Source organism: Pelophylax lessonae, assembly GCF_965119305.1.
Source record: "Pelophylax lessonae genome assembly, contig: HAP1_SCAFFOLD_271, whole genome shotgun sequence".
NCBI classification, from domain to species: domain Eukaryota; kingdom Metazoa; phylum Chordata; class Amphibia; order Anura; family Ranidae; genus Pelophylax; species Pelophylax lessonae.
The window spans coordinates 10,902-32,162 of record NW_028120069.1 but is presented as its reverse complement, the minus strand read 5'-3'; the positions used below and the strand labels follow the sequence as shown (position 1 = coordinate 32,162).

Genomic DNA, 21,261 nt, shown 5'->3' with positions numbered 1-21,261 from the left:
CACCTTCTTTTACTGGGGATGAAGCCGATCTCCTCCCCCTCCGGTTGCACCCGCCGGGCCTGCCACCATTCCTCGTCTGTCGCATCCAGGACATGCAGAACATCTCCAAACTTAAAGCTCAGGGCCTGGCTGAGGAAGCCACAATCCCGCGTCTTGTCATAGTCAAAGAGCGCCCTAAGGAGAAGAGAAACGACGGTCAACAAAGACTACATGGGAAAGACCATTGCTTGATATAGGGGGAGTCAAGGGCAACAGAAAAAATGCTGCTATTATTACAGGGGAACAGGGATGTACCAACTTCCAATATGGGGTAAAAAGGACATACCAACTTCCAATATGGGGAATAGGGACATACCAACTTCCAATATGGGGAATAGGGACATACCAACTTCCAATATGGGGGAATAGGGACATACCAACTTCTAATACATGGGACCAGGGACATACCAACTTCTAATACAGGGGACCAGGGACATTCCAACTTCTAATACATGGGACCAGGGACATACCAACTACTAATACAGGGGACCAGAGACATACCAACTTCTAATACATGGGACCAGGGACATACCAACTACTAATACAGGGGACCAGAGACATACCAACTTCTAATACGTGGGATCAGAGACATACCAACTTCTAATACTTGGGACCAGGGACATACCAACTTCTAATACTTGGGACCAGAGACATACCAACTTCTAATACTTGGGACCAGGGACATACCAACTACTAATACAGGGGACCAGGGACATACCAACTTCTAATATAAGTAAACAGGGACATACCAACTTCTAATACATGGGACCAGGGACATACCAACTACTAATACAGGGGACCAGAGACATACCAACTTCTAATACTTGGGACCAGGGACATACCAACTTCTAATACAGGGGACCAGGGACATACCAACTTCTAATACAGGGGACCAGGGACATACCAATTTCTAATACATGGGACCAGGAACATACCAACTTCTTATACTTGGGACCAGGGACATACCAACTACTAATACAGGGGATCAGGGACATACCAACTTCTAATACAGGGGACCAGGGACATACCAACTTCTAATACAGGGGACCAGGGACATACCAACTTCTAATACAGGGGGGACCAGGGACATACCAACTTCTAATATAGGTAAACAGGGACAAACCAACTTCCAATATAAGGGGACACACTGACATCTAATAGAGTTGATTAGTGTCATGCCCATTTCTAATACAGGATAACAGGGACATACCAACTTATAATAATAGGGGGGACAATGAGGTGCAGTTCCTAGGAATCCATTCCCCACTGTCAGGGACATATCATGTATACTGTCAGGGATGTATCATGTATACTGTCAGGGACGTATTATGTATACTGTCAGGGATGTATCATGTATACTGTCAGGGACGTATTATGTATACTGTCAGGGATGTATCATGTATACTGTCAGGGACGTATTATGTATACTGTCAGGGATGTATCATGTATACTGTCAGGGACGTATTATGTATACTGTCAGGGATGTATCATGTATACTGTCAGGGACGTATTATGTATACTGTCAGGGATGTATCATGTATACTGTCAGGGACGTATTATGTATACTGTCAGGGATGTATCATGTATACTGTCAGGGACGTATTATGTATACTGTCAGGGATGTATCATGTATACTGTCAGGGAAGTGACATCACTTCCATGGCATTCTTCTCCATCTTACCGGATGTAGAATCCCCGTTTGTTGCCATTGGTGTTGTGTAGGGAGGCGCTGCCAGAGCCCAGACTGCTGTTCATAAGCTGCTCCCGCAGGTCATGGATCTTGGCCTCAAACCGGCTGTACTCTGCAGGGAAACATCATAGGACCACATGACTGACAGCAACCACCATATTACCTCCATCCTCATCAAGTGTCCCTTAGAATTACGTGACAGTGACGGACATCTTCCGGCTATGAAATTATGAAATATCTTCAAGGCAGAGGAGAAGGTTCAGGAAAGGCCCTTTACCTTCGATGCCCCCTGTAACATAAATGTCAGAGTAGGGTAGCTTTGCAATAGCGAGATATGAAGTGATCTGTAGAAATAGTATAATTTTAGATGCAGTGTCATTTTGGGTTATTAAGAATTGTAGTATTTAGTATCAGTCACACACACATGTCCTGTTATTAGCATCTAAAGGGACAGGACCATTCTCTAGGATAGAGTTGACACCTACATGCCAATCAAAGTCTCTGATGCAAGGAAACAAAATTGTCACCTTCCTGAGGCCTCAAAGGAAAATGCTAGACATCTTGGCTACGAGGGGACAGGGAGAGGCTCCAAATGGTCGGCAAGCTTTGGTTGGTACCATCAGATCTAAGGAATGTATTTTATCTCTCATAAAAGTTAAAATATTAGTGGCAGAGAGATGAAAATAATTCCTTCTTATGGGTCACGTGTTGGGCTACAAGTACATGTAAATCTGTATTTGTAGCGTGTGTAGAATCCTACAGAAATGCACAAAACCGTTATATGGTGCCTGATTGCGGCAGGCAGGCAGTGTTTGGTACTGTCGCGATCAGACCCTATGCACTGGTGTCAGAATTCCTATCCCTGACTCAGCGGTCAGCGCCGTTCTGGGCCAATTCAACTCTGGTCAGTTCAGAACACAAAGCCTCCTGTGGGCTGAGACGGGGACATCCCCCTGGGGTTGATTGGCCAGGGGCTAAAGTCCAGCCCACATCCATATTCCAATAAATTGGGGAACCTGAGATATGAACACGTTCTTCCTTGAAGCCAGTTCTAAACTGGGGAGTCCCCACGCGGTTTCCGGTATGCTTCTACCAAGGGATAAGCTTCAGTAAAGTTTATTTCTGTTTTGCCAATTGTGTGTCTTTTTATCTTTTTGTATTTTTTTGTAACTCCTTTTGCTTTGTATATATTTCTTATGCACTGCCCACTTTCGGGATATTAAATTATAAAATTAATAAGTGACTTCTGTGTACTAAGCTAGGACTCATATCTCTGGAGAAATTGTTGCATTTTAGTGCCTAATTGCTTGGTCTAAGCTACATGCCAATCTGTATGCAATTGCACTGTGTGTTGGCAGATTGCATGCAGATTGTAAACCAGACAGAGATCTGCGTGTGTGTGGTGTCCCAGCAGACCAGTCTGCGGACAAACTGTTGGGTGGTGGCAGGCTATCATTTGTGGTGTGTGGGTGTGGGGACAGTGGGAAGAGTGATTAACACAGGGGTTCTGGCTTGTAGGACAGCTGGAGGAATCCTATTAGTGTGTGGTAATTGCTAGATTGCTCCCTAACCCTTACAGTGCACCAGATTGTATGTAAGATTTGTATCTGCCTGTGTGTGGTCAGCCAGCTGGATTGGAGTGGAGTCTCCTTCTAGTGGTGACCAAAGGCAGTGCGGGCTGCGAAAGTGTCACAGCAAGTCTTATTACTCAGTAGGAATTTCCCTTATCCCCTTATACTCCCCAGTAACTAAACCACGTCTCGGTTAACTAGTCGCAGTGGGCGTGGCGAATCGTGACCCCCCCTTTCCATCCCCCACACACATTGTCCTCTCTTCTACATCACTTCCAATCTCAGGGGACCATTATTACCAGATTGGCTCAAAGATTGGCTCAGGCACCTTACCAGAGTGAACAGCAAGATGCAATGGGGCTCCATGAGCTGCATCAACACGCAAAAATACACAAAAAATTCAACGTGCCTTTTTTAAAAAATAGGTAAATGGTAGAATATGGTTGGATGTATGGAGGAGTACAGGGTGAGGGTGCAGTAGTAGAATATGGTTGGATGTATGGAGGAGTACAGGGTAAGGGTGCAGTAGTAGAATATGGTTGGATGTATGGAGGAGTCCAGGGTAAGGGTGCAGTAGTAGAATATGGTTGAATGTATGGAGGAGTACAGGGTAAGGGTGCAGTAGTAGAATATGGTTGGATGTATGGAGGAGTACAGGGTAAGGGTCCAGTAGTAGAATATGGTAGGATGTATGGTGGAGTACAGGGTAAGGGTGCAGTAGTAGAATATGGTTGGATGTATGGAGGAGTACAGGGTAAGGGTCCAGTAGTAGAATATGGTTGGATGTATGGAGGAGTACAGGGTAAGGGTGCAGTAGTAGAATATGGTTGGATGTATGGTGGAGTACAGGGTAAGGGTCCAGTAGTAGAATACGGTTGGATGTATGGAGGAGTACAGGGTGAGGGTCCAGTAGTACAATATGGTAGGATGTATGGAGGAGTACAGGGTAAGGGTCCAGTAGTAGAATATGGGTGGATGTATGGAGGAGTACAGGGTAAGGGTCCAGTAGTAGAATATGGTTGGATGTATGGAGGAGTACAGGGTGAGGGTGCAGTAGTAGAATACGGTTGGATGTATGGAGGAGTACAGGGTGAGGGTCCAGTAGTACAATATGGTAGGATGTATGGAGGAGTACAGGGTAAGGGTCCAGTAGTAGAATATGGGTGGATGTATGGAGGAGTACAGGGTAAGGGTCCAGTAGTAGAATATGGGTGGATGTATGGAGGAGTACAGGGTAAGGGTCCAGTAGTAGAATACGGTAGGATGTATGGAGGAGTACAGGGTAAGGGGCCAGTAGTAGAATATGGGTGGATGTATGGTGGAGTACAGGGTGAGGGTGCAGTAGTAGAATATGGTTGGATGTATGGTGGAGTACAGGGTGAGGGTGCAGTAGTAGAATATGGGTGGATGTATGGAGGAGTCCAGGGTAAGGGTCCAGTAGTAGAATATGGTAGGATGTATGGAGGAGTACAGGGTAAGGGTGCAGTAGTAGAATATGGTAGGATGTATGGAGGAGTACAGGGTGAGGGTGCTGTAGTAGAATATGGTTGGATGTATGGAGGAGTACAGGGTGAGGGTGCAGTAGTAGAATATGGTTGGATGTATGGAGGAGTACAGGGTAAGGGTCCAGTAGTAGAATATGGTTGGATGTATGGAGGGGTACAGGGTGAGGGTACAGTAGTAGAATATGGTTGGATGTATGGAGGAGTACAGGGTAAGGGTGCAGTAGTAGAATACGGTAGGATGTATGGAGGAGTACAGGGTAAGGGTCCAGTAGTAGAATATGGTTGGATGTATAGAGGAGTACAGGGTAAGGGTCCAGTAGTAGAATATGGTTGGATGTATGGAGGAGTACAGGGTGAGGGTGCAGTAGTAGAATATGGTTGAATGTATGGAGGAGTACAGGGTAAGGGTGCAGTAGTAGAATATGGTTGGATGTAAGGAGGAGTACAGGGTGAGGGTGCAGTAGTAGAATATGGTTGGATGTAAGGAGGAGTACAGGGTAAGGGTCCAGTAGTAGAATATGGTTGGATGTATGGAGGAGTACAGGGTGAGGGTGCAGTAGTAGAATATGGTTGAATGTATGGAGGAGTACAGGGTAAGGGTGCAGTAGTAGAATATGGTTGGATGTATGGAGGAGTACAGGGTGAGGGTGCAGTAGTAGAATATGGTTGGATGTATGGTGGAGTACAGGGTAAGGGTCCAGTAGTAGAATATGGGTGGATGTATGGTGGAGTACAGGGTGAGGGTGCAGTAGTAGAATATGGTTGGATGTATAGAGGAGTACAGGGTAAGGGTGCAGTAGTAGAATATGGTTGGATGTATGGTGGAGTACAGGGTAAGGGTCCAGTAGTAGAATATGGTTGGATGTATGGAGGAGTACAGGGTAAGGGTGCAGTAGTAGAATATGGTTGGATGTATGGAGGAGTACAGGGTGAGGGTGCAGTAGTAGAATATGGTTGGATGTATGGAGGAGTACAGGGTAAGGGTGCAGTAGTAGAATATGGTTGGATGTATAGAGGAGTACAGGGTGAGGGTGCAGTAGTAGAATATGGTTGGATGTATGGTGGAGTACAGGGTGAGGGTGCAGTAGTGGAATATGGTAGGATGTATGGAGGAGTACAGGGTAAGGGTCCAGTAGTAGAATATGGTTGGATGTATGGAGGAGTACAGGGTAAGGGTCCAGTAGTAGAATATGGTTGGATGTATGGAGGAGTACAGGGTAAGGGTGCAGTAGTAGAATATGGTTGGATGTATGGAGGAGTACAGGGTAAGGGTCCAGTAGTAGAATATGGTAGGATGTATGGAGGAGTACAGGGTGAGGGTGCAGTAGTAGAATATGGGTGGATGTATGGTGGAGTACAGGGTAAGGGTGCAGTAGTAGAATATGGTTGGATGTATGGAGGAGTACAGGGTAAGGGTGCAGTAGTAGAATATGGTTGGATGTATGGTGGAGTACAGGGTGAGGGTGCAGTAGTAGAATATGGGTGGATGAATGGAGGAGTACAGGGTAAGGGTCCAGTAGTAGAATATGGTTGGATGTATGGAGGAGTACAGGGTAAGGGTGCAGTAGTAGAATATGGTTGGATGTATGGAGGAGTACAGGGTAAGGGTGCAGTAGTAGAATATGGTTGGATGTATGGAGGAGTACAGGGTAAGGGTGCAGTAGTAGAATATGGTTGGATGTATGGAGGAGTACAGGGTAAGGGTGCAGTACTAGAATATGGTAGGATGTATGGAGGAGTACAGGGTGAGGGTGCAGTAGTAGAATACGGTAGGATGTATGGAGGAGTACAGGGTAAGGGGCCAGTAGTAGAATATGGTTGGATGTATGGTGGAGTACAGGGTGAGGGTGCAGTAGTAGAATATGGTTGGATGTATGGAGGAGTCCAGGGTAAGGGTCCAGTAGTAGAATATGGTTGGATGTATGGTGGAGTACAGGGTAAGGGTGCAGTAGTAGAATATGGTTGGATGTATGGTGGAGTACAGGGTGAGGGTGCAGTAGTAGAATATGGTTGGATGTATGGAGGAGTCCAGGGTAAGGGTGCAGTAGTAGAATATGGTTGGATGTATGGTGGAGTACAGGGTAAGGGTCCAGTAGTAGAATATGGTTGGATGTATAGAGGAGTACAGGGTAAGGGTCCAGTAGTAGAATATGGTTGAATGTATGGAGGAGTACAGGGTAAGGGTGCAGTAGTAGAATATGGTTGGATGTATGGAGGAGTACAGGGTGAGGGTGCAGTAGTAGAATATGGTTGGATGTATGGAGGAGTACAGGGTGAGGGTGCAGTAGTAGAATATGGGTGGATGTATGGAGGAGTACAGGGTAAGGGTCCAGTAGTAGAATATGGTTGGATGTATGGAGGAGTACAGGGTAAGGGTGCAGTAGTAGAATATGGTTGGATGTATGGTGGATTACAGGGTAAGGGTGCAGTAGTAGAATATGGGTGGATGTATGGTGGAGTACAGGGTAAGGGTCCAGTAGTAGAATATGGTTGAATGTATGGAGGAGTACAGGGTAAGGGTGCAGTAGTAGAATATGGTTGGATGTATGGAGGAGTACAGGGTGAGGGTGCAGTAGTAGAATATGGTTGGATGTATGGAGGAGTACAGGGTGAGGGTACAGTAGTAGAATATGGTTGGATGTATGGAGGAGTACAGGGTAAGGGTGCAGTAGTAGAATACGGTAGGATGTATGGAGGAGTACAGGGTAAGGGTCCAGTAGTAGAATATGGTTGGATGTATAGAGGAGTACAGGGTAAGGGTCCAGTAGTAGAATATGGTTGAATGTATGGAGGAGTACAGGGTAAGGGTGCAGTAGTAGAATATGGTTGGATGTATGGAGGAGTACAGGGTGAGGGTGCAGTAGTAGAATATGGTTGGATGTATGGAGGAGTACAGGGTGAGGGTGCAGTAGTAGAATATGGTTGGATGTATGGAGGAGTACAGGGTAAGGGTCCAGTAGTAGAATATGGTTGGATGTATGGAGGAGTACAGGGTAAGGGTCCAGTAGTAGAATACGGTAGGATGTATAGAGGAGTACAGGGTGAGGGTGCAGTAGTAGAATATGGGTGGATGTATGGAGGAGTACAGGGTGAGGGTGCAGTAGTAGAATATGGGTGGATGTATGGAGGAGTACAGGGTGAGGGTCCAGTAGTAGAATATGGTTGGATGTATGGAGGAGTACAGGGTGAGGGTGCAGTAGTAGAATATGGTTGGATGTATGGAGGAGTACAGGGTGAGGGTGCAGTAGTAGAATATGGGTGGATGAATGGAGGAGTACAGGGTAAGGGTCCAGTAGTAGAATATGGGTGGATGAATGGAGGAGTACAGGGTAAGGGTCCAGTAGTAGAATATGGTTGGATGTATGGTGGAGTACAGGGTAAGGGTCCAGTAGTAGAATATGGTTGGATGTATGGTGGAGTACAGGGTAAGGGTGCAGTAGTAGAATATGGGTGGATGTATGGAGGAGTACAGGGTAAGGGTGCAGTAGTGGAATATGGTAGGATGTATGGAGGAGTACAGGGTAAGGGTCCAGTAGTAGAATATGGGTGGATGTATGGAGGAGTACAGGGTAAGGGTGCAGTAGTAGAATATGGGTGGATGTATGGTGGAGTACAGGGTAAGGGTGCAGTAGTAGAATATGGGTGGATGTATGGTGGAGTACAGGGTGAGGGTGCAGTAGTAGAATATGGTTGGATGTATGAAGGAGTACAGGTTGAGGGTGCAGTAGTAGAATATGGTAGGATGTATAGAGGAGTACAGGGTAAGGGTCTGGTAGTAGAATATGGTTGGATGTATAGAGGAGTACAGGGTAAGGGTCCAGTAGTAGAATATGGGTGGATGTATGGAGGAGTACAGGGTAAGGGTGCAGTAGTAGAATATGGTTGGATGTATGGAGGAGTACAGGGTGAGGGTGCAGTAGAAGAATATGGTTGGATGTATGGAGGAGTACAGGGTGAGGGTGCAGTAGTAGAATATGGGTGGATGTATGGAGGAGTACAGGGTGAGGGTCCAGTAGTAGAATATGGGTGGATGTATGGAGGAGTACAGGGTGAGGGTCCAGTAGTAGAATATGGGTGGATGTATGGAGGAGTACAGGGTAAGGGTGCAGTAGTAGAATATGGTTGGATGTATGGAGGAGTACAGGGTGAGGGTGCAGTAGTAGAATATGGTTGGATGTAAGGAGGAGTACAGGGTGAGGGTGCAGTAGTAGAATATGGGTGGATGTATGGAGGAGTACAGGGTGAGGGTCCAGTAGTAGAATATGGTTGGATGTATGGAGGAGTACAGGGTGAGGGTGCAGTAGTAGAATATGGGTGGATGTATGGAGGAGTACAGGGTGAGGGTGCAGTCGTAGAATATGGTTGGATGTATGGAGGAGTACAGGGTGAGGGTGCAGTAGTAGAATATGGTTGGATGTAAGGAGGAGTACAGGGTGAGGGTGCAGTAGTAGAATATGGGTGGATGTATGGAGGAGTACAGGGTGAGGGTCCAGTAGTAGAATATGGTTGGATGTATGGAGGAGTACAGGGTGAGGGTGCAGTAGTAGAATATGGGTGGATGTATGGAGGAGTACAGGGTGAGGGTGCAGTCGTAGAATATGGGTGGATGTATGGAGGAGTACAGGGTGAGGATGCAGTAGTAGAATATGGGTGGATGAATGGAGGAGTAGAGGGTAAGGGTCCAGTAGTAGAATATGGGTGGATGTATGGTGGAGTACAGGGTAAGGGTGCAGTAGTAGAATATGGTTGGATGTATGGAGGAGTACAGGGTGAGGGTGCAGTAGTAGAATATGGTTGGATGTATGGAGGAGTACAGGGTAAGGGTCCAGTAGTAGAATATGGTTGGATGTATAGAGGAATACAGGGTAAGGGTCCAGTAGTAGAATATGGTTGGATGTATGGAGGAGTACAGGGTAAGGGTCCAGTAGTAGAATATGGTTGGATGTATGGTGGAGTACAGGGTAAGGGTCCAGTAGAAGAATATGGTTGGATGTATGGAGGAGTACAGGGTAAGGGTCCAGTAGTAGAATATGGTTGGATGTATGGTGGAGTACAGGGTAAGGGTCCAGTAGTAGAATATGGGTGGATGTATGGAGGAGCACAGGGTAAGGGTGCAGTAGTAGAATACGGTAGGATGTATGGAGGAGTACAGGGTGAGGATGCAGTAGTAGAATATGGGTGGATGAATGGAGGAGTACAGGGTAAGGGTCCAGTAGTAGAATATGGTTGGATGTATGGTGGAGTACAGGGTAAGGGTCCAGTAGTAGAATATGGTTGGATGTATGGTGGAGTACAGGGTGAGGGTGCAGTAGTAGAATACGGTAGGATGTATGGTGGAGTACAGGGTAAGGGTCCAGTAGTAGAATATGGGTGGATGTATGGAGGAGTACAGGGTAAGGGTCCAGTAGTAGAATATGGTTGGATGTATGGTGGAGTACAGGGTGAGGGTGCAGTAGTAGAATACGGTAGGATGTATAGAGGAGTACAGGGTAAGGGTCCAGTAGTAGAATATGGGTGGATGTATGGAGGAGTAGAGGGTAAGGGTGCAGTAGTAGAATATGGTTGGATGTATGGTGGAGTACAGGGTAAGGGTCCAGTAGTAGAATATGGTTGGATGTATGGTGGAGTACAGGGTAAGGGTCCAGTAGTAGAATATGGTTGGATGTATGGTAGAGTACAGGGTGAGGGTGCAGTAGTAGAATACGGTAGGATGTATGGTGGAGTACAGGGTAAGGGTCCAGTAGTAGAATATGGGTGGATGTATGGAGGAGTACAGGGTAAGGGTCCAGTAGTAGAATATGGTTGGATGTATGGTGGAGTACAGGGTGAGGGTGCAGTAGTAGAATACGGTAGGATGTATAGAGGAGTACAGGGTAAGGGTCCAGTAGTAGAATATGGGTGGATGTATGGAGGAGTAGAGGGTAAGGGTGCAGTAGTAGAATATGGTTGGATGTATGGAGGAGTACAGGGTAAGGGTGCAGTAGTAGAATATGGTTGGATGTATGGAGGAGTAGAGGGTAAGGGTGCAGTAGTAGAATATGGTTGGATGTATAGAGGAGTACAGGGTAAGGGTCCAGTAGTAGAATATGGGTGGATGTATGGAGGAGTAGAGGGTAAGGGTGCAGTAGTAGAATATGGTTGGATGTATGGAGGAGTACAGGGTAAGGGTGCAGTAGTAGAATATGGTTGGATGTATGGAGGAGTAGAGGGTAAGGGTGCAGTAGTAGAATATGGGTGGATGAATGGAGGAGTACAGGGTAAGGGTCCAGTAGTAGAATATGGGTGGATGTATGGAGGAGTAGAGGGTAAGGGTCCAGTAGTAGAATATGGTTGGATGTATGGAGGAGTACAGGGTAAGGGTGCAGTAGTAGAATATGGTTGGATGTATGGAGGAGTAGAGGGTAAGGGTGCAGTAGTAGAATATGGTTGGATGTATAGAGGAGTACAGGGTAAGGGTCCAGTAGTAGAATATGGTTGGATGTATGGAGGAGTAGAGGGTAAGGGTGCAGTAGTAGAATATGGTTGGATGTATAGAGGAGTACAGGGTAAGGGTCCAGTAGTAGAATATGGTTGGATGTATGGTGGAGTACAGGGTAAGGGGCCAATGGTAGAATACGGTAGGATGTATAGTTGGGGCCATTCATATCAATGAGAGACGTCCAGCATATCCCGGTATAATGAGGAAAATAATCACTGCATGTAAGCCCCTCACCCTGCCCCCATTTTTGTTGTCCTTGGAATCTATCGTCTAACAATGGCCGTTTACCGCCATGCCTTGTGCCGTGCATGCTCAGCATCCATATTATTGCAGCATGTACATCACACCATTCATAGACAGCGTGTGAATGGGGATAAATGGGCGATGTTTCACATTCACTCTGTGTGGAAGTGGAATGAACAGAACAAGGAGATGCTCCACCCCTGCAAATAGGTGTGTGGGGTTGTGGGGAAGGAGTGGGGGGGGGGGGGGTCACAATCCACAACTGTAACAGTGTAATTCAAACAGAAGGTCATCAATTCTGTGCAATGCTCATACAATCTTCCTTTATTTACTGCTCCACAGTGATCACAGCCTGAATACAGAGACGTTGACGCGTTTCAGCCTTGATCGGCCTTAGTTATGATGTCTCTGTACTCAGGCTGTGGTTCCTTCGGAATAAAAGAATTCTACGAGGATTACACAGAGCTGCGGACCTTCAATTTTTATTGTAGTGAGTGGAAGTGGCAGCCCTTTCCACTACCATTATGTCTGTTGTCAGACGGATCATTTACATTACTACCACCATGTCCAATCACTGACTGACGGATACTACCATGTCCAATCACTGACTGACGGATACCACCATGTCCAATCACTGACTGACGGATACCACCATGTCCAATCACTGACTGACGGATACTACCATGTCCAATCACTGACTGACGGATACCACCATGTCCAATCACTGACTGACGGACACGCGTTAGCCGCTAACATATGACGATAAGCATATTGCATACCTTCCGGTTTGTATTGTGCAATGATGGTGACGGTCTGTCCAGCGTTCTTCAGAGCCAGTGCTGCTTGTTCATGTGTCGCGTTCCTCAGATCTACTCCATTCACCTGGTGGTCATTCAGGAACATTGAGTTTTGTGCATTCCATTTGTCACGTGTACAGCAGTCACATTTTACACATAATGACACATGTACTGGAGGTGTCTATACTCACAGACAGGATCTGATCGCCTTTCCGCAGGGCTCCACTCAGATCAGCTGGTCCACCCGCCAAAATGAATGAGATAAAAATTCCTTCCCCGTCTTCTCCACCCACGATATTAAAACCTAGACCCGTTGATCCACGATGTATAACAATCCTCCGTGGTTCCCTGTAGAAATGGCAGAGGTGTGACAACCAGAACCCATGTGTCGGCACATTGCCCGCATTTTCCACCCAGAATCTCAAACTGTTCTTCTATCCAGCTACCAGATATCCCAATGTGATACATTCTACACCAAACACTGACCATGTACACCAATCTTCCACCCCACCTCACCTTCCTGCCCCTCTTACCGTGGCACCTCCTCCTCTCCCATTAGCTCTTTGGGAATTGGTGAGTATCTTCGAGGTGATGTCGGTGTCATGACTGGTGCATACTCAGGGCCCAGGTAACTAGGGTGACACAAATCACTGTCCAGCTGCTGTGAGTAGGCTGCAAATAGAGAGAGATGAGGATGAAGAAGAGAGCAGGGAAGAAAGGAGAGGAAAGAAAAAAAAACAGGGAAAGGGAGACAGTGAATGAGTGGGGAGGGAGATGGAGGGGACGATGACAGAGGGAGAGATGGGAAAGAAGGAGGAGAATGAGGTCAGTAGAAGAGAACAGTTGAGATGCAGGTAGATAAGGAAACATTGGAAGGCAGAGACATACAGGTGAGATGAAGGTAGAGGAGGAAGCATTGGCAGAGACATACAGGTGAGATGAAGGTAGAGGAGGAAGCGTTGGTAGAGACATACAGGTGAGATGAAGGTAGAGGAGGAAGCGTTGGCAGAGACATACAGGTTAGATGAATGTAGAGGAGGAAGCGTTGGCAGAGACATACAGGTGAGATGAATGTAGAGGAGGAAGCGTTGGCAGAGACATACAGGTGGGATGAAGGTAGAGGAGGAAGCCTTGGCAGAGACATACAGGTGAGATGAAGGTAGAGGAGGAAGCATTGGCAGAGACATACAGGTGAGATGAAGGTAGAGGAGGAAGCGTTGGCAGAGACATAAAGGTGAGATGAAGGTAGGAGGAGGAAGCATTGGCAGAGACATACAGGTGAGATGAAGGTAGAGGAGGAAGCTTTGGCAGAGACATACAGGTGAGATGAAGGTAGAGGAGGAAGCGTTGGCAGAGACATAAAGGTGAGATGAAGGTAGGAGGAGGAAGCATTGGCAGAGACATACAGGTGAGATGAATGTAGAGGAGGAAGCGTTGGCAGAGACATACAGGTGAGATGAAGGTTGAGGAGGAAGCGTTGGCAGAGACATACAGGTGAGATGAAGGTAGAGGAGGAAGCTTTGGCAGAGACATAAAGGTGAGATGAAGGTAGAGGAGGAAGCGTTGGCAGAGACATAAAGGTGAGATGAAGGTAGGAGGAGGAAGCATTGGCAGAGACATACAGGTGAGATGAATGTAGAGGAGGAAGCGTTGGCAGAGACATACAGGTGAGATGAAGGTAGAGGAGGAAGCGTTGGCAGAGACATACAGGTGAGATGAAGGTAGAGGAGGAAGCTTTGGCAGACAGTGACATACAGGTGAGATGAAGGTAGAGGAGGAAGCTTTGGCAGAGACATACAAGTGAGATGAAGGTAGAGGAGGAAGCGTTGTCAGAGACATACAGGTGAGATGAAGGTAGAGGAGGAAGCGTTGGCAGAGACATAAAGGTGAGATGAAGGTAGAGGAGGAAGCGTTGGCAGAGACATACAGGTTAGATGAATGTAGAGGAGGAAGCGTTGGCAGAGACATACAGGTGAGATGAATGTAGAGGAGGAAGCGTTGGCAGAGACATACAGGTGGGATGAAGGTAGAGGAGGAAGCCTTGGCAGAGACATACAGGTGAGATGAAGGTAGAGGAGGAAGCGTTGGCAGAGACATACAGGTGAGATGAAGGTAGAGGAGGAAGCGTTGGCAGAGACATAAAGGTGAGATGAAGGTAGGAGGAGGAAGCATTGGCAGAGACATACAGGTGAGATGAAGGTAGAGGAGGAAGCTTTGGCAGAGACATACAGGTGAGATGAAGGTAGAGGAGGAAGCGTTGGCAGAGACATAAAGGTGAGATGAAGGTAGGAGGAGGAAGCATTGGCAGAGACATACAGGTGAGATGAATGTAGAGGAGGAAGCGTTGGCAGAGACATACAGGTGAGATGAAGGTAGAGGAGGAAGCGTTGGCAGAGACATACAGGTGAGATGAAGGTAGAGGAGGAAGCTTTGGCAGAGACATAAAGGTGAGATGAAGGTAGAGGAGGAAGCGTTGGCAGAGACATAAAGGTGAGATGAAGGTAGGAGGAGGAAGCATTGGCAGAGACATACAGGTGAGATGAATGTAGAGGAGGAAGCGTTGGCAGAGACATACAGGTGAGATGAAGGTAGAGGAGGAAGCGTTGGCAGAGACATACAGGTGAGATGAAGGTAGAGGAGGAAGCTTTGGCAGACAGTGACATACAGGTGAGATGAAGGTAGAGGAGGAAGCTTTGGCAGAGACATAAAGGTGAGATGAAGGTAGAGGAGGAAGCGTTGGCAGAGACATACAGGTGAGATGAAGGTAGAGGAGGAAGCGTTGGCAGAGACATACAGGTGAGATGAAGGTAGAGGAGGAAGCTTTGGCAGAGACATAAAGGTGAGATGAAGGTAGAGGAGGAAGCGTTGGCAGAGACATAAAGGTGAGATGAAGGTAGGAGGAGGAAGCATTGGCAGAGACATACAGGTGAGATGAAGGTAGAGGAGGAAGCTTTGGCAGACAGTGACATACAGGTGAGATGAAGGTAGAGAAGGAAGCTTTGGCAGAGACATACAGGTGAGATGAATGTAGAGGAGGAAGCGTTGGCAGAGACATAAAGGTGAGATGAAGGTAGGAGGAGGAAGCATTGGCAGAGACATACAGGTGAGATGAATGTAGAGGAGGAAGCGTTGGCAGAGACATACAGGTGAGATGAAGGTAGAGGAGGAAGCGTTGGCAGAGACATACAGGTGAGATGAAGGTAGAGGAGGAAGCTTTGGCAGAGACATAAAGGTGAGATGAAGGTAGAGGAGGAAGCGTTGGCAGAGACATAAAGGTGAGATGAAGGTAGGAGGAGGAAGCATTGGCAGAGACATACAGGTGAGATGAATGTAGAGGAGGAAGCGTTGGCAGAGACATACAGGTGAGATGAAGGTAGAGGAGGAAGCGTTGGCAGAGACATACAGGTGAGATGAAGGTAGAGGAGGAAGCTTTGGCAGACAGTGACATACAGGTGAGATGAAGGTAGAGGAGGAAGCGTTGGCAGAGGCATACAGGTGAGGTGAAGGTTGAGGAGGAATGAAGGTAGAGGAGGAAGCGTTGGTAGACAGTGATATACAGGTGAGATGAAGGTTGAGGAGGAATGAAGGTAGAGGAGGAAGCGTTGGTAGACAGTGACCTACAGGTGAGATGAAGGTACAGGAGGAATGAAGGTAGAGGAGGAAGCTTTGGTAGACAGTGACATACAAGTGGTGATATCTGGGGGAGCGTAAGAATCATTCAGGTAGACGTTGGTGGGTTTGGCCACTTTCAGGTAGACGATATCCGATGTGTTCTTTAGAGCTGCCACTGCATCCTCATGCATTACATCCTCCAAACTGACATGATTCACCTACAAGACAACACAGGGTTAAAAGAAACCGCTAGCATAAAGACATCGCAGACCTACAGAACTCTTCCAGCAGCCATTTTGGTATTTATAGTAGACCTGGCACATAGAACGCATATTTTATATAGACTACATATTTCAGACTTGCAGTGTCTGCAACTGGGGGGCCCATTCCCCGTCTGGAGGGGTGTCATATGGGTGGGAGGGGACTCAGTCACCATAAACCTTATAATGCCTACTATATAGCACCCTCACCATTGCAGACACCTGAAGGATCCATTGAAATTTCTCTGTCTTCCCTTTGCTGACAGAAGGCTACAAATATAGAGGAGAATGAAGAAGAGAGGGAAGAGGGTAGGAGAGCTGAGGAGGGAGAAAGAACAAGAACTATTGGGGGAAGTGAGAGAGAAACAGAGAGATGAGGTGTGGACAACAGGTGAGATGAAGGTAGAGGAGGAAGCGTTGGCACTGACATACAGGTGAGATGAAGGTAGAGGAAGAATGAAGGTAGAGGAGGAAGGGTTGGCAGAGACATACAGGTGAGATGAAGGTAGAGGAGGAAGGGTTGGCAGAGACATACAGGCGAGATGAAGGCAGAGGAGGAAGCGTTGGTAGTGACATACAGGTGAGATGAAGGTAGAGGAGGAAGTGTTGGCAGAGACATACAGGTGAGATGAAGGTAGAGGAGGAAGTGTTGGCAGAGACATACAGGTGAGATGAAGGTAGAGAAGGAAGGGTTGGCAGTGACATACAGGTGAGATGAAGGTAGAGGAGGAAGCGTTGGTAGAGACATACAGGTGAGATGAAGGTAGAGGAGGAAGTGTTGGCAGAGACATACAGGTGAGATGAAGGTAGAGGAGGAAGTGTTGGCAGAGACATACAGGTGAGATGAAGGTAGAGGAGGAAGGGTTGGCAGTGACATACAGGTGAGATGAAGGTAGAGGAGGAAGCGTTGGTAGAGACATACAGGTGAGATGAAGGTAGAGGAGGAAGGGTTGGCAGTGACATACAGGTGAGATGAAGGTAGAGGAGGGAGCATTGGCAGAGACATACAGGTGAGATGAAGGTAGAGGATGAAGCGTTGGTAGAGACATACAGGTGAGATGAAGGTAGAGGAGGAAGCGTTGGTAGAGACATACAGGTGAAATGAAGGTGGAGGAGGAAGGGTTGGCAGAGACATACAGGTGAGATGAAGGTAGAGGAGGAAGCGTTGGTAGAGACATACAGGTGAGATGAAGGTAGAGGAGGAAGCGTTGGTAGAGACATACAGGTGAAATGAAGGTAGAGGATGTTGTGGAAAATTTGATTGTGGACATTTCTTTAGTTAAATAGTCATAATGTCTCCCAGTGTGAGTTTTACCGGTAATCGCTATTCACAGCGAATATTGCTTTAACTGTCATTGCAGGAAAGACTTGTTGGTGAAAACCTTCCATTGGATTAGATGGCACAATACTAGTAGCAAAGAGAGTCCATCACACAGATCTATATCCGCAATTCGGGGCCCCGTACTGCTGAGTTATGTTTGTGATATGGAAATTCTTATCATTTTACCAAGATTAATAGATGGCACCTTTTAGTCATATTCGGATCCGTGTGACTGAAACACTGCTACTATTATCTTATGCAGATAAAGCCTCATCAACTGGAACAAATAGAAGGGTCACTATCACATTTGGTTTATATATGAATCATGTATGATTGGACCCACTAATAAGTATGAGTACATGTTTATGGATTGACATGGGTGAACAATGGGAAACCATGTGCTACAGTTGGAATTCCCTTTTGTTTGGCCGTGTCCATTCATGGGCATCCACTCTACAGTTTCTATTGCACTTTGAATGTATACATGTTCTGTGATTGGTGGTCTTGAAGCCACTCCCTGTAATTCCCTTTTGTTAAATAAACCTGCTGTGTCTTGGAGAAGTCAGTCACTCAGAGGAAACCTGCAGATAGCATCGAATTGACTACAGCAAGCGTGTCTGTTCATTTTCTTTGCTGCCGAGCGCTCGGAAACCTTTATACAAAAGAGCGGTACATTGTACTTTTCAGTACAAGCTATTAATAGTGTTTGGTGCGTATTCATTTTGAGCACACTGAGCGGGTTTCTATGCTCCAAGCCCTATTAATTTCCACGACAAGGAGGAAGCGTTGGCAGAGACATACAGGTGAGATGAAGGTAGAGGAGGAAGCATTGGCAGAGACGGTGAGATGAAGTTAGAGGAGGTAGAGTTGGTAGAGACATACAGGTGAAATGATGGTACAGGAGGAAGGGTTGGTAGTGACATAAAGGGGAGATGAAGGTAGAGGAGGAAGCGCTGGCAGAGACGCACAGGTGAGATGAAGGTAGAGGAGGAAGGTTTGGCAGAGACATACAGGTGAGATGAAGGAAGAGGAGGAAGCGTTGGTAGAGACATACAGGTGAGATGAAGGTAGAGGAGAAAGCGTTGGTAGAGACATACAGGTGAGATGAAGGAAGAGGAGGAAGTGTTGGCAGAGACATACAGGTGAGATGAAGGTAGAGGAGGAAGGGTTGGCAGAGACATACAGGTGAGATGAAGGTAGAGGAGGAAGGGTTGGTAGAGACATACAGGTGAGATGAAGGTAGAGGAGGAAGCGTTGGTAGAGACATACAGGTAAGATGAAGGTAGAGGAGGAAGGGTTGGTAGAGACATACAGGTGAGATGAAGGTAGAGGAGGAAGCGTTGGTAGAGACATACAGGTGAGATGAAGGTAGAGGAGGAAGCGTTGGTAAAGACATACAGGTAAGATGAAGGTAGAGGAGGAAGCATTGGCAGAGACGGTGAGATGAAGTTAGAGGAGGTAGAGTTGGTAGAGACATACAGGTGAAATGATGGTACAGGAGGAAGGGTTGGTAGTGACATAAAGGGGAGATGAAGGTAGAGGAGGAAGCGCTGGCAGAGACGCACAGGTGAGATGAAGGTAGAGGAGGAAGGGTTGGCAGAGACATACAGGTGAGATGAAGGAAGAGGAGGAAGCGTTGGTAGAGACATACAGGTGAGATGAAGGTAGAGGAGAAAGCGTTGGTAGAGACATACAGGTGAGATGAAGGAAGAGGAGGAAGTGTTGGCAGAGACATACAGGTGAGATGAAGGTAGAGGAGGAAGGGTTGGCAGAGACATACAGGTGAGATGAAGGTAGAGGAGGAAGGGTTGGTAGAGACATACAGGTGAGATGAAGGTAGAGGAGGAAGCGTTGGTAGAGACATACAGGTAAGATGAAGGTAGAGGAGGAAGGGTTGGTAGAGACATACAGGTGAGATGAAGGTAGAGGAGGAAGCGTTGGTAGAGACATACAGGTGAGATGAAGGTAGAGGAGGAAGCGTTGGTAAAGACATACAGGTAAGATGAAGGTAGAGGAGGAAGCATTGACTGTGACATACAGGTGAGATGCAGGTAGAGGAGGAAGCGTTGGTAGAGACATACAGGTGAGATGAAGGTAGAGGAGGAAGGGTTGGTAGAGACATACAGGTGAGATGAAGGTAGAGGAGGAAGCGTTGGTAAAGACATACAGGTGAGATGAAGGTAGAGGAGGAAGGGTTGGCAGAGACATACAGGTGAGATGAAGGTAGAGGAGGAAGTGTTGGTAGAGACATACAGGTGAGATGAATGTAGAGGAGGAAGGGTTGGTAGAGACATACAGGTGAGATGAAGGTAGAGGAGGAAGCGTTGGCAGTGACATACAGGTGAGATGAAGGTAGAGGAGGAAGGGTTGGCAGAGACATACAGGTGAGATGAAGGTAGAGGAGGAAGCGTTGGCAGTGACATACAGGTAGAGGAAGAAACACAGGTGACATACAGGTGAGATGAATGTAGAGGAGGAAGGGTTGGCAGAGACATACAGGTGAGATGAAGGTAGAGGAGGAAGCGTTGGCAGTGACATACAGGTGAGATGAAGGTAGAGGAGGAAGGGTTGGCAGAGACATACAGGTGAGATGAAGGTAGAGGAGGAAGCGCTGGCAGTGACATACAGGTAGAGGAAGAAACACAGGTGACATACAGGTGAGATGAAGGTAGAGGAGGAAGCGTTGGCAGAGACATACAGGTGAGATCAAGGTAGGGGAGGAAGCGTTGGCAGAGACATACAGGTGAGATGAAGGTAGAGGAGGAAGGGTTGGTAGAGACATACAGGTAAGATGAAGGTAGAGGAGGAAGCGTTGACTGTGACATACAGTTAGAGGAAGAAACACAGGTGACATACAGGTCACTGAGGAATGATTTTTCTGGCCCTCACTCGCTATGCTCTATAAGAAGTCAGGGAGATGAACATACTGGGACCTCAGCGGTGTAAAACGCACACCTGGCTGGGAGATGATTGGTGCGACTCGGCTTCTATGAACCACAACTGGCTCAGATTTTTATTCCCACCATGACCAGACTTACCCAGTCATAAAAGGTAACTCCACCCAAAATAAAACTTTAGAGTGCATAGAAGAACCAAGAGGGGGGATTGTGCACTGACCAGACTCCACCTTGTATTCCGGAGAATTCTGCTGACCCCTCCAGGATGGATCTCAGGTCCATCTTTTCATCATCCCAGCTAACATGGAGAAATAAGGGAAGAAATGTACTAAACTCACCGCTAGAATTTTGTCTCCAATCTGAAGCCGGCAATCCTTGTGTGCTGCTCCGCCCTCAATAATCTTCGTCACATATATGCTATTATCTCCAGGAATGTGCTGGTTCCCAACACCGCCGGCAATGCTGAAGCCGAGACCTGAGTAGAGAGCACACTATGGCGTCACCGGGATAGGATGGATTACTGTGGTACACATAATCATTTCATTTCAGGGTGGGGTGAAGGACCTGGCAACACGCATGGGGTCCCTCCCCCATTATTGTCTGCCTGTTCCCACATGTATATATATATATATATATAGGTATTGTAAGGTTTGGGGGTTATAGCTCCACGGGACCATGTGAAAAGCCGTTTAACTAAACCACTTGCTTATTGGGCACTTTCACCCCCTTCCTGCCCAGGCCAAGTTCAGCTTTCAGCGCTGTCACACTTTGAATGACAATTGCGCGGTCATACCACACTGACCCAAATTACATTTTTATCATTTTTTCCACACAAATAGTGCTTTCTT

The 21,261-nt window shown here is 46.9% G+C and overlaps 1 protein-coding gene across 4 annotated transcripts in view; it reads right to left on the bottom strand.

Moving 5' to 3' along the window:
• Positions 1-20,884, bottom strand: part of LOC309543651 (disks large homolog 4-like) — a 75,207-nt gene extending 54,323 nt beyond the window's left edge. For all 4 annotated transcript variants that reach the window (XM_082276105.1, XM_082276106.1, XM_082276107.1 and 1 more), the window contains exons 1-7: positions 20,752-20,884; positions 16,009-16,153; positions 12,857-12,995; positions 12,515-12,671; positions 12,306-12,408; positions 1,721-1,841; positions 4-174 (exon numbers count right to left, since the gene is read on the bottom strand). In XM_082276105.1, coding sequence (XP_082132231.1) covers positions 4-174; positions 1,721-1,841; positions 12,306-12,408; positions 12,515-12,671; positions 12,857-12,995; positions 16,009-16,126 — 809 coding nt within the window. In that variant the 5' untranslated portion in view covers positions 16,127-16,153; positions 20,752-20,884. The remainder of the gene's footprint in view (positions 1-3; positions 175-1,720; positions 1,842-12,305; positions 12,409-12,514; positions 12,672-12,856; positions 12,996-16,008; positions 16,154-20,751) is intronic.
• Between the last annotated feature and the right edge of the window lie 377 nt (positions 20,885-21,261).